The sequence below is a fragment of the Bombyx mandarina genome, chromosome 04 (genome assembly GCF_030267445.1).
Source record: "Bombyx mandarina strain Sakado chromosome 04, ASM3026744v2".
NCBI lineage: Eukaryota > Metazoa > Arthropoda > Insecta > Lepidoptera > Bombycidae > Bombyx > Bombyx mandarina.
The window spans coordinates 11,835,319-11,847,816 of record NC_143211.1 but is presented as its reverse complement, the minus strand read 5'-3'; the positions used below and the strand labels follow the sequence as shown (position 1 = coordinate 11,847,816).

Below are 12,498 nucleotides of genomic sequence, written 5' to 3'. Positions count from 1 at the left end.
TTTCATAATTTAATTGAAAAATGTGAAATGAAAAATACGATTATTTGGATGACATATTTATCAGATATTTTAATTTAAAACCCAAACTACAACACGGATTTTGGTGAAAGACGTATGGAACCAATCGTAATCATTTCAAAGGAAATTTTAAATCAGCTTATATAATATATTATATAATAAACAACGGAGTTTTTAACAAACAAAAAAAAAAAAACAAATAAAACTTACAAACATTTCTAAAAGCGATTTCTTCTTTGGTAGTGGCTACTTATACCAGCGAGCGAAATGGAAAATGTGGTGTTCAAAAATCAACATTATATCCCTCCAAGAACAGACTTGATGAACTTATAATCTCTACGCGTTCAAACATACACATCACCGAATGGTTGGTGTGTTTTGCAAAATAATAATCGAATTGATTCTTCTGTATCTCTAAACATCTTCATATTAGATAAAAAAATATTGAATTGCACCACACTAAATGCTCTTTGTGCAGATGAGCCAATTATTTGTTAATGGAATCTAGGAACGCACGTGCTAAATGTGACGCGAATGTTAAATGTATTATTACACGTGTTTCGTTTACAAACATAAGTTTGTACGAATCTCAATTCAGTAGTAAACTCATAAACAATGACAAAAAATATATTTTCAAACACGTTCCTAGCGGGAAGACTATTTTTAATTTTTGGTGTCTATGCGAGCGTCAATGCGACAGACACGTATTATTTTATAGCAAATCTCCTGTTCAATTTAAATCATATAAACATTACTGAAATTCGTTTAAGATAATTAAATGTTTTTTTTGTCAAATATTGAATAAGTATGTCATGTAAATCATTATTTTTATTAGAGTATTTTAGTAAACAAACAATTAAAGGGATGTAAGCAAAATAGATGAGTAACCGTGATTGCCTAACACTTATTTTGTAGGTAACTTAAGTAGATAAAAAATTATTAAGTCGAATTTTAGTGAAAATATCTTAATGAAATATTAACACAAGCACAGGAAATTAAGGTGTAGAGTCATTCTAACGAGAGAAGCCCCGGAGCGATTAAAGAAACTAAACTTTACAACTAATTTGCTTATATTAGTAGGTATCTGTGGGACTTTTTGTGAAAAATAATCTAGCTTCTCAGTTTTTTTTAATTAGCTCAATGACTCGATTTACTAAACTAAAGCTTAATAAAGATATTTAGTATCAAAGAATCCATTACTAATGATAGTATTTCACAGTAAACAATCGAAGGCTAATTTATATCTCGTACTTGTAAAGAATCTGACTAGTAGTCCAATACCGGTCAATTTCCGTGGAAACTCTGAACTATTTGTAAAACGATCTATTGCTACTAAATCTAAACTTTAAGGGCAAATTTATCATTATACCAAACCTTTCTATTTTTTTGCAGTATATATATTTTAGAAATAACCATACAATTTGACACTATAGCGTTCAAAGATGAAGTCTTCCTTCCATTATCACAGCTTATATTCTGTTAGATAGTTAAATATTTCTACCGATAAAATTCGATTTTGTATCAGAAAATTGAAACTAGACATTAATATTACACTTTATCTATAAATGTAACTGAACGTAAACATCATACATTGGATGAATGAAAACATAAACTGATGAATGAGCATTCGCAGCTACTAAATATCTTCTACAAGCATTCAGATATCACACGGTCGCACATTGTTTTTAAATACTGTATTAGATATCAACATATTGCGATACCAAAATATTATAGTGATAGCTGCTAAATCAAAACATAAAATAATCGAATTCGTTTGGCAATGAAATCCAAGGAAACAACACAAGGAAATAATTAAACTTTCTAAGTTTAAACATTGATCGATTCGCCAGTCCCTTGACCTCGAACGTCATTCGAAATTCTTAGACAATTTAAGTAAATAAATTGTGTCGTTTCTGATCACTCTGTAAATAAACCTCATTATCAGTAACGGAGTCATAGCCGGCCTCGAAGCTACGACGGGTGGCAGGTGAAAGTAACTGCTCAGACGCAGAGCTCGCTTCGTGTAACGAGCACATTCAATTAACAAACTCAGCTCCGATAGGAATGCGAATTCTTCGGTGATAATCGCAAATAATCAAACAATTCAGTAGGTAATGTGCGGATGCGCGAGCGCACGACACAGTGAGTTACGCTATCAGGGTCGGCGTGCCACAGACGAAGTACATCGTGTGATAGTGTTGTACAGAGGCGCTGGGCTGCCACCGGCGATCCGGACACTCAGTCGCAACCATGTTGACAAAGTGCGCCGTCGTAGTCCTCGCGCTGACGCTCGTAGCTGCCGCCGTCTCGGCTAACTCCGAGCTAGACCTCAACAACACTATACCGGCGGAGCGATACTTCATTGACAAGATATTCAACAAGTACGGAGACAAAGGCATCATTACGTTTGAGGTGAGTTTCGCACATTCTGTTATGCTTCAATACGACGTGAAAATTTTATCGCAGATGTGTAGGTGTATATAATGTTTGTTCAGTATGTTATAAATAACATACGAATTACGAAATATAAATGAAAAAAATTACTTTCAACAGAGAACATTTTATGTGTTCGACAAATTTCTTCATTCAAACACCAGTGCTTTTTTTAAACGTGCTTTTTTATTTAACATAATCGTATTATCTTTTAAGTCCACACCGTAGCGATCATGTTATTCCTATATCTTTTTTGATACCTATCCAGATAGTTTAGCTTTCAAATTATTCAAGTCACGATAAGAAATTCGGATTGCTTACAATATTCTGCAACACCTTTCCCTATTTTGTAAGCGGAAGTTCATCGAACTTAAATTTAATTTGTTTTGATAGATTCTACGCTTTCTTATCGACCGGCATCAAGTGATATTGTATCAAAATGTATTGACCATAGCTTTCTAGCAGTTAATTTTTATTCTATGGTTAAAATTAATTAGAGATTGTTAAAATTAAATTGACTCATTAAGGTTTAGTATTCTTTTCACAATTGATAAGTAAAATAATTTTAACATGTAAATACGGATCAATATAAAAATAAATACAATTTGCTAATAGTTATGTCCACTTATTAAGCCTAGAAGAGAATATGTAATTGATGAATAATTGCAAATTACTTAATCTCTTTGTAATGGTTGTTAGAAATGCTTTATAATGTGCCTGTGTTCATAATCTTGTTCACAGAAAACATTTAAATACTTACTCCATTTTTCTCTCTGTTTTATCTCAGTAAATTATTCATTATTCTTTTGAATAGACATAAATCACAGAACAGGAAGACTGAGATTTAAATCCCAGCCAGACTGGATCTCGCTTTTCCCGCAATAAATGTTAATTAAGAAAACTTGTTAGAAACCTTTTCCGTTTTAGCGCAATTCCATGGCAGAAAAATCCTGTTCTTTGGTAATCAAGGCTTTCCTATAGCGGATGATGACAACGTAACAATAATTTTGATATGGGAAGTAATCAAATGTTGTAATAATATAAATAATGATTTACTTATTTAGCACTAGCTGACCCAGCAGACTTCGTAGTGCCTAAATCGATACATAAAAGACCTAAACGTTTGTATAAAATAAACTTAAAACAAACAAAAGGAATCCGTCCGAAGGGGGACACATCAAAGGAAAACAAAATGGTTATTTTTATTTAATTTCGAGCATTTTCATATTTATCTACCTTTCAAACCTTCTCTGGACTTCCACGAATAATTCAAGACCAAAATTAGCCAAATCGGTCCAGCCGTTCTCGAGTTTTAGCGAGACTAACGAACAGCAAATCATTTTTATTTATATAGATGACCAGAATGTAACCAAACGTACAGGGCAAGATCGTTCGACTATGAAAACAATACGCACATATAAAATAATAACGATGCTATTTAAATAAAAAATATTATTTAAAAAAAAAAACAAGCTGGTTTCCATTAATTAAATTAGGTTATTTTAACAATAAACATGTATGTCAGTCCGCGTTAAAAATGCTTTTGAGGTTATTTTTTGCACAAATGAGGAAACAATATTTTCTGTAGATCTGGTGTTGATCAGTTAGCGAAGGTCATATACATCACATGTTAATTCCAGTGCCTACTTCGAAACAAGAACGAAGTCTCAATTGTATAGTTGCAACAGCTAGGTACCCTGCAAACGGGAACGCATAATTAGTTCGCGCCAGAAAAAAGCAAGATGGTGGCACTATTCACCATATAATCATACAAATATCTCTCAAATCTTATTTAGTATCACATCATTGTTAAATACCGTAAAAACATAATTTTTCTAAGTAAAAAGGTATACGACACAGACTGACGGCTACATAAAGATCCATTATAGTCACTGAGTGTATAATAGACCGCTATTTGTTAAAAATACATAACATTAAAATTTTTTTAAACATATTCCGTGCTCACATATTATTATGTGTATTTACAATACTTCTAATGACTTAGGTAAATAACTTAAATTCAGTTACACACAGTTATACTTCCTTTATTAATTTTTGTGGAATTAAACAAACTGGTTGTTTATTTTTTTGGAGATTCAAATAATTTAACACTAATTTAAAGTATAAATAATTGTGACCATGTTTGTTTTTCGGGTTTGGCTCTGTGTGTCTTGTGTCGTTTATTCGATTGATCGTAAACTTTGCACGATTGTTCTCAGAAAAAGCCTATGAATAGTTTCAACAAAATCTATACATCTATATATTAATGCGTGAAGCAAAAACTGTGTATCCCTTTTTACGAAAATTGCGCGGACGGAGGAGTATGAAATCTTCCACACTTATAGAGAATATAGAGAAGAAGTGCACAATGCTAATATTTTTTTAAAATAATGAATAAAAGATACATTAAATCAATAAAGAAAACATTACACACACTACATACCATGTATTTGACGCACACACGCATGCATACTATTTATTGTCAAACTTTTGTTCTTGACGTCTGTTGTAAAATTGAGATTAAATATTGTTTGTCTTTGTTAATATTTTTATAGTGTAGTCTTGGCGAAATTTGTGATTAAAGACTTCTATAATCTGAATTTCATAAAATACAATCATAATAGTGTACAAGCTTACAATTCCAATTAATTGTAGTCGAATTTCGACTACTGCGGGACCTCTAGTATATGTTATTTCGGAATAGTTACATAGAAACACAGCCGGGGTTTACCACTGACAACAGCTATAACATATATTTTAGACATATACCGCACACACAGCATGGGATAATAAATACATAGGTACTTTGCATCAATTTACACGTATTCTTTTATAGACTTGCTTGTAGAGGAGAAAAATCGTTCCTCTTGCTACTGACAATGCCAATTCGTTAATAGCAGGCTGCCAATGTCCAGCAGCGAGCTGCAATAAGTTTCAGAAAATTATCAGTCTGACATAAAACCGAGCCGGCCGGCCGTAATCTGATTGTAAGTAGTAAGTAGTCACCGTCGTTTGTGGATATCGCATCTGGTAATACCAGGGGTACACGAAATCTGGTACCTCCTGCCAGAAATAATAATCTAAAATGTGTAATTCCAATATTGCAAGCGTACTAAATTTTGACTATAAAGTTATTTATTTTAAACTTCAATGATTGAAATTATAAACCTTTCTATATAAAAAAAACAACAACAACAAAGAAGAGAGGTTACAGATATAAAAAAAAAAAAATTACTATGTAAAGGCAATGGGAAAAGTACGCACTGCATGCACTACATTACACATACGGCACGCACAGTGCACTGTGCACTTCGTACAATCTTCATAGCCGATTGTCCGCACCGCCGACAGACTCGTCATAACTGTATGTAACCTGCACACACACATGCCAACAAAAAGACGAGTCTTTCACAATTAGCTCCAAGTCCATTAAAGACCGCGAAAAATTACGTCTCGTACGTATTGTTCTGCCATTGAAAAGATAAACACGTCCAATGTAAGCTAGCAGATGTTCTGTATTGTATGTTTACAGACTTCGTATAATTTCGTGTGAATAGACGTAAACATAAATAATATAATTAAGTTCGTACCTATTGAATTGTCAAATCGATAACCTATATATAAATGCTCTGGTATTGTATTAATACAAGATTTTATGAGACTAAAATATTATGTACATATACGCGTTTAAATACTGTGGCGATAGCTATAATACAACACAAGATAGGTATTTGACAGAAGCCTCAATCTCGCTTACGACAGTTTCATTAAGAGCTTTCACATACAAGTATGAACAATAGATAGATCTTTCCTTCGTCGTTAAATTCGACAAATACAAAATATTTTAATTTCAATCCTTCCACGCTCAAATTCATTTAGTATTTATAAAACATTGATTTAAATTTTACATGCAATAAATATTTGACTCGAAATACGAACACCCAAAACGTTAATCTTCGTTTAATCTACAATGGAAAATTTGTTACTCAATAAAATATGTTATCATTTATTGCTCTATAATCCATCTGAAAACAACAGGAAAATTAAAAGGCGCACTTCTACTTATTGTTTATACCCTTAATATTATACAAGTCACGGCTGTTTGCCTGAGTGTTTGTACTGCGAAACATTAATGTCTGAGGATGGGACAACTGTTAAAAAGTTCCATTGCGACTTCAACCTCTTGTTTTAAAGGGGTGGTGGTATTCGCATTGTTGATATATATGAGCTACGATTAACACTTTAACACCTTCGATCCGTGAGCTCATTCACAAATGTAAGCAAAAAAATATTCAAAACTTACACAATACTGGTCACAGTCAAAACATCAAAGGATTCGATTCACCAAATTTTTTTTTGAAATACTATGTAAGTATCTATTTACGCACGGTCATAGATCTGGCGAAACGCGCGTCGACTACATTTTGTTTAAATTGTCCACGTTTGTCAAAACTTCAGTAAATATTATATTAATATTTATAATGTATGTACATAAAATTTATTTTTGATTTGTCAACCCTACGATGGCATGTGATTTTGCTCGAATACAGGATCTATGCCAATATTTCCAATATGAAGAATAGCTGTATATTGAAACAGATTAACAAAACTCGAAACTCTGAGAAGTAGAGTATTTTCTCCTTTGTTTGGCAATCGATTTGTTTTATAGCTCTTGACCAAACTATGTGTTTCAAGACATTTTTATGAAAATAGTCAAGTATTTTTATTTTCTAAAAAATGTAAAGAACAATACAAATAAGTCTAAGTGTACCTAAAATTAAATCTTTAGACGTCCGGGTTTATTGAACTGAAATAACTGGCCGAACACAAATTAAAATAGATTTCGGTAGAACATAACATTAGATACACGAGTATTGTGACCCCGACAAAGTTGACGAACCGTTGCGAAGGTAGTTGAGAACAAAGCAATCAACGTGAAACTTTCAAAAAGGGAAAACAGTTTTTTTTACAAATTCATTGCCTATACTTAGATTGTTAATTGGGCAATAACAATCTGACAAGCAAAAATATATATTAAAGAAATAGACTGCGTAATAAATGGCTCGGCATTTGGGCGCCAGTGAACTCTGTTTGGAAACATTTAACTGAAAATAGGTAAATAATCGTGATAAACATAATTGAAGGAAGTAGCCACTTCAGTGGGACCGTTGCTCTATCGTTTATGTAGATTTTAAATGTAGATAATTTTATTTTTAACGTAAACCGAAGCAGGCACGTGTATTCCTCGTGTTACATTTGACACTACAAGTCGCAATACAATTTTTTTTACTGCTCTATATATTTATTTGGACAAGCGCACAACCCTCGATTTAGTTTTGATACATTTCATCGTACTGTACCGATTGTAGAGTTAGCATCGAAACTTCGGTTGTATTGTTTTTGAAATTGCTGTTCATGGATAAGTAGAAAAAAAAGCTCGTGGCATTTAAGGCGGTTAATTATAATGAGAAAAATGCATAAGCGATTCTAAGTTCAAGTTCATGTTCACGAGATAAAGAAGAACAAAAATACGTACAATTTATTTGTTTTAAAATCATTTAATCACAAAATGTTTTCGTTTCATGGCCATTCCTAATATGTAGACTTACTTATAGATTAGGCTTGAATTATCTACGCGACTTAAATAAATTATCCATAACACTACCAATTGTTACTAAAAATAACTCATACAAAATTCATGTTTTCAGAATTTGGTTTTGGAATTGGTTAATTTTAATAAAAATAGTAGAAGTAATTTCAATTTATCTGTCTGTGAATTCAGAAAAGGGATTACATTTACTTTTAATTAATGCCTTAAGAAGCCTCCATACATTTTTTAACTCAACATGTCGACACGTATCTATGTTTTTTTTGTTTTGTGGAGTCCCTAAATTTGCATTTATTTATGAACCACTAGTGGTATATAATTAAATGATTAATAGGAATCACATGAGTGGGAGATCACTTGACAACGTCACAATTATCTATTCTATTAGATGGGTTAAAATTATTCCTTTGAGCTTCCAACTTTCGGTAAATGAAAGAACGATGGATACTCTATAATTTTCATTGAAAGACTGAATCTGAATTTCCCACGGGCCACAAAAACAAATTACGAACAGATATAAAAACAGATAAAATAGTCTTCATTTCATGAGAATTATAAATAGGATCATCATCATCATCATCATCATCAACAGCCCACAGTCGTCCACTGCTGGACATAGGCCTCTCCCAATCTACACCACTGAGCCCGGTCTGCGGCTCTCCTCATCCACTTCTTGCCGGCCACCGTGCGGAGGTCATCGCACCATCTAGCCAGGAGGCGTCCCACGTTACGTCTTCCGCTGCGCGGTCTCCACTCGAGAACTCGTCTGCTCCAGCGATCGTCAGTCCTACGGCATATATGGCCAGCCCACTGCTACTTCAGCCTGCTGACTCTTTGAGCTATATCGATGACTTTAGTTCTCTGTCGAATAATCTCATTCCGGATTTTATCCTTCAGAGAAACTCCGAGCATGGCTCTTTCCATGGCTCGCTGAGCGACTTTGAGCTGACGGACCAACCGTATTGTGAGTGTCCACGTTTCGGCTCCGTAAGTCATTACCGGCAGGACGCAATGGTTAAAAACTTTCGTTTTCAGGCACTGTGGTATATGCGATGAAAATACTCCACGCAGTTTGCCGAACGCCGCCCAGCCCAGTTGGATCCTTCTCTTGACTTCCCTCTCCAAGCTGTGTTTACCCATCTGCAGCGTCTGCCCGAGGTATAAATATTCATCAACAGCTTCAAGCGGGCAGCCCTTCACGACGATCGAACCCGGGCTAATGTAACCATTGAAATAGGATCACATTGTGTGTATTGTTTTAATACTGCGACATGTATCAATATCAGTATCAATAATAATCTTATAACCACTACAACAATCGCTGTGTGTAAGCAATTGATATTCTTACGAGATAAGTGTGTCAATAATCTATTAATCGTATTAAATAATTACAATTGATCCGCTTCTTGTGAATAGTACCTTATCATATACCATTTTTATTATTCTGTCCTTCAACTTGAATTAAATATTCAATAAGTCAAACACGCGAAATTTGTATGTTTGTATTCTATCTGACGTGCTTACCGCTTATGATGTGTATTTCATATTGCTCTAGGATCTCGGCAATGTCAGGAGCACAGCCAAGTTGTCATTAAAAACTTTTTTCAGACTTCGTTCGAAGACAGACATGTCCTAGTGCTCGATGTGAATGGCAGTTCTTTTCAATTATGAATACTACATGGCAGAATTATGTCTGGCAACAAGCACACCGTGAACAAACACATTGTGTCCAATTTGTAGGGAACTTTTTTTATTTATTGCTTAGATTGATGGACGAACTCACAGGTCACCTGGTGTTAAGTGGTTACCTACCCGTGCGGACTCACAAGAGGTCCTACCACCACTACTACTACAATGAGTTGAAATACTTGTGATTACGTTCTTGAATCTCTATGGAATTAGAACCTCATTCCTATTTGAACTTAGTCTTCGACTATCAAACTGGCGATGTCCCTTACTAGGCTGATAACAGAGTGCATTGTAAGCACGGATATATATTCCCATTCTACCTATTTCTACCGTGAACTTTACAGGCCGAAAAGTCGCTGTACAAAAAAATTGTGACTATGAACTCATGTTTCAAGATGTGTCCTTACCTGGAGAGACTGAAAAGGCCCTCAAACCCAAGTTCTCTCTCTATCCTAAAAAAATATGCGTCAAGCTGGGAGATGGTGGTATTCACGTTTCCATTGAATCTGATAATCACTTAGTGCGCACGTGTACTTTCGAGTGGACTATCTATAGTCAAGAAAACGCAATTAAACTACATTTAAGCAACCCCAAAAAGGAGGAAGTTCTCAATTTGGCTGTATTTTTATCTGTTCCCGGGACTTTTATGATTTAATCTCGTGTTTATTATTGTCATTACATTACTTCCGACGTTTCGAGTACTTTTTAGTTTCCGTGGTCACGGACAAATCGTACGTCACAATTATGTCAACGACTCAAGAACACCGAAGATAACACTGTAAAGAAAACAATTGAATTATTTAATTAGTGGATACTGGTGGTAGAAGTCGTCGTGGCCTAACGGATAAGACGTCCGGTGCATTCGTGTTGAGCGATGCACCGGTGTTCGAATCTCAGGCGGGTACCAATTTTTCTAATGAAATACGTACTCAACAAAGGTTCACGATTGACTTCCTCCCCGAATCCTGATCACGCAGGAGCCAGTCACCGTCGACGCCCTAGACACGTCCTTACGGATCCATCAGATCCAATAACTTTTGCATTAGACGCCTTCAGCTCTAACACTAGGAGCAGGCTTAGGGACCTCGGTAACCGTACTCGTCGAACTCGACAAAGAGTTCGCCGTGCAACCTAACCCATGAATCAGCTCGCTGAGTTTCTCGCCGGATCTTCTCAGCGGGTCGCGATTCCGATCCGGTAGTAGATTCATTCGCGAAGCAATTGCTCTTGAGTTGTTAGGTCTCCTTCGGAGGCGCTCGGGCAGTTGTTAGCAAATCCCGCCCCTCTTGGCTGAGCCTTTGCTCGCCCACCTGTCCTGGTGAAACTGGAAAGGCCTTCGGGCTACCAGTAAACTATCAATCATAAAAAAAAAAAAAAAAAAAGATTGACTTCCACGGTGAAAGAATAACATCGTGTAATAAAAATCTAACCCGCAAAATTATAATTTGCGTAATTACTGGTGGTAGGACGTCTTGTGAGTTCGTGCGGATGGGTACCACCACCCTGCCTATTTATGCTGTGAAGCAGTAATGCGTTTCGGCTTGAAGGGTGGGGCAGCCATTGTAACTATACTTGAGACTTTAAAACTTATATCTCAAGGTGGGTGGCGCATTTACATTGTGGATGTCTATGGGCTCCAGCAACCACTTAACACCAGGTGGGCTGTGAGCTCATCCACCCATCTAAGCATTAAATAAAAAAGGACCCTTTGTGAGTCTGCACGGGTAGGTACCACAACCTCGCCTTTTTTCTGCCGTGACGCAGTAATGCGTTTCGGTTTGAGAGGTGGGGCAGCCGTTGTAACTACCTATATACCTTAGAATATCATATCTCAAGGTGGGTGGCGGCATTTACGTTGTAGATGTCTATGGGCTCCAGCAACCACTTAACACCAGGTGGGCTGTGAGCTCGTCCACCCATCTAAGCAATAAAAAAAACGTGACTGTTTTAATAATAATTGTAATTTTTTCAGGGATTCGAACACTTGTTAGCAAGCTTGGGCCTTGGCGGACGCGTGTTCAACTCACCTCATGATCTGGCCCTGCATCGCATCAATGGAACCTTTAGGCCACTTCACGACACCTTGCACAGACACCGACGCTCTCCACCAGAAATTAGCTGTTAGTATTTTGGATTAAATTTTTAATTATACCATCGCCTTTAAATTTGCCAGGCATGTCCCAAAATATTTTTTGTTGGTAATCACGGAAATCATCGCCTACTATGTAAAGTTGTCGAATCGAACAAGAAAGAGACCGAAATATTTCAAATAAACACATTGTACTCTTTATCTATACTATAGATATATATGTATATCTATACTAATATTATAAAGAGGAAACATTTGTTTGTTTGTTTGTACTGAATAGGCTCCGAAACTACTGAACCGATTTAAAAAATTCTTTCACTGTTGGAAATCTACGTTATCCCTGGGTGACATAGGCTATATTTATTATATTTTCAAAAAAGTTAAGAATCTTTACTGAAACTCCAATAATGTAACCCAATGTGTTGACAAAATTACGTTATAATTTACAAATTTACGTTATAATTATAATTTGCGTAATCACTCGTGGAAGGACCTCTTGTGATTCCGCACGGGTAAGTACCACCACCTTTTTTCTGCCGTGAAGCAGTAATGCGTTTCGATTTGAAGGGTGGGGCAACCGTTGTAACTATAGTGAGACCTTAGAACTTATCTCAAGGCGGGTGGCGCATTAATATTGTAGATGTCAATGGGCTCCAGTAAT

At 35.6% G+C, this 12,498-nt stretch overlaps 1 protein-coding gene across 1 annotated transcript in view; it reads left to right on the top strand.

Moving 5' to 3' along the window:
• Nucleotides 1–1,969: 1,969 nt before the first annotated feature.
• Zip71B (Zinc/iron regulated transporter-related protein 71B) overlaps nucleotides 1,970–12,498 on the top strand; it is a 17,610-nt gene continuing 7,081 nt past the window's right edge. Inside the window, exons 1-2 of the mRNA XM_028181597.2 lie at nucleotides 1,970–2,430; nucleotides 11,721–11,868. Of these exons, the coding sequence (XP_028037398.2) occupies nucleotides 2,269–2,430; nucleotides 11,721–11,868 (310 nt within the window). The 5' untranslated portion in view covers nucleotides 1,970–2,268. The remainder of the gene's footprint in view (nucleotides 2,431–11,720; nucleotides 11,869–12,498) is intronic.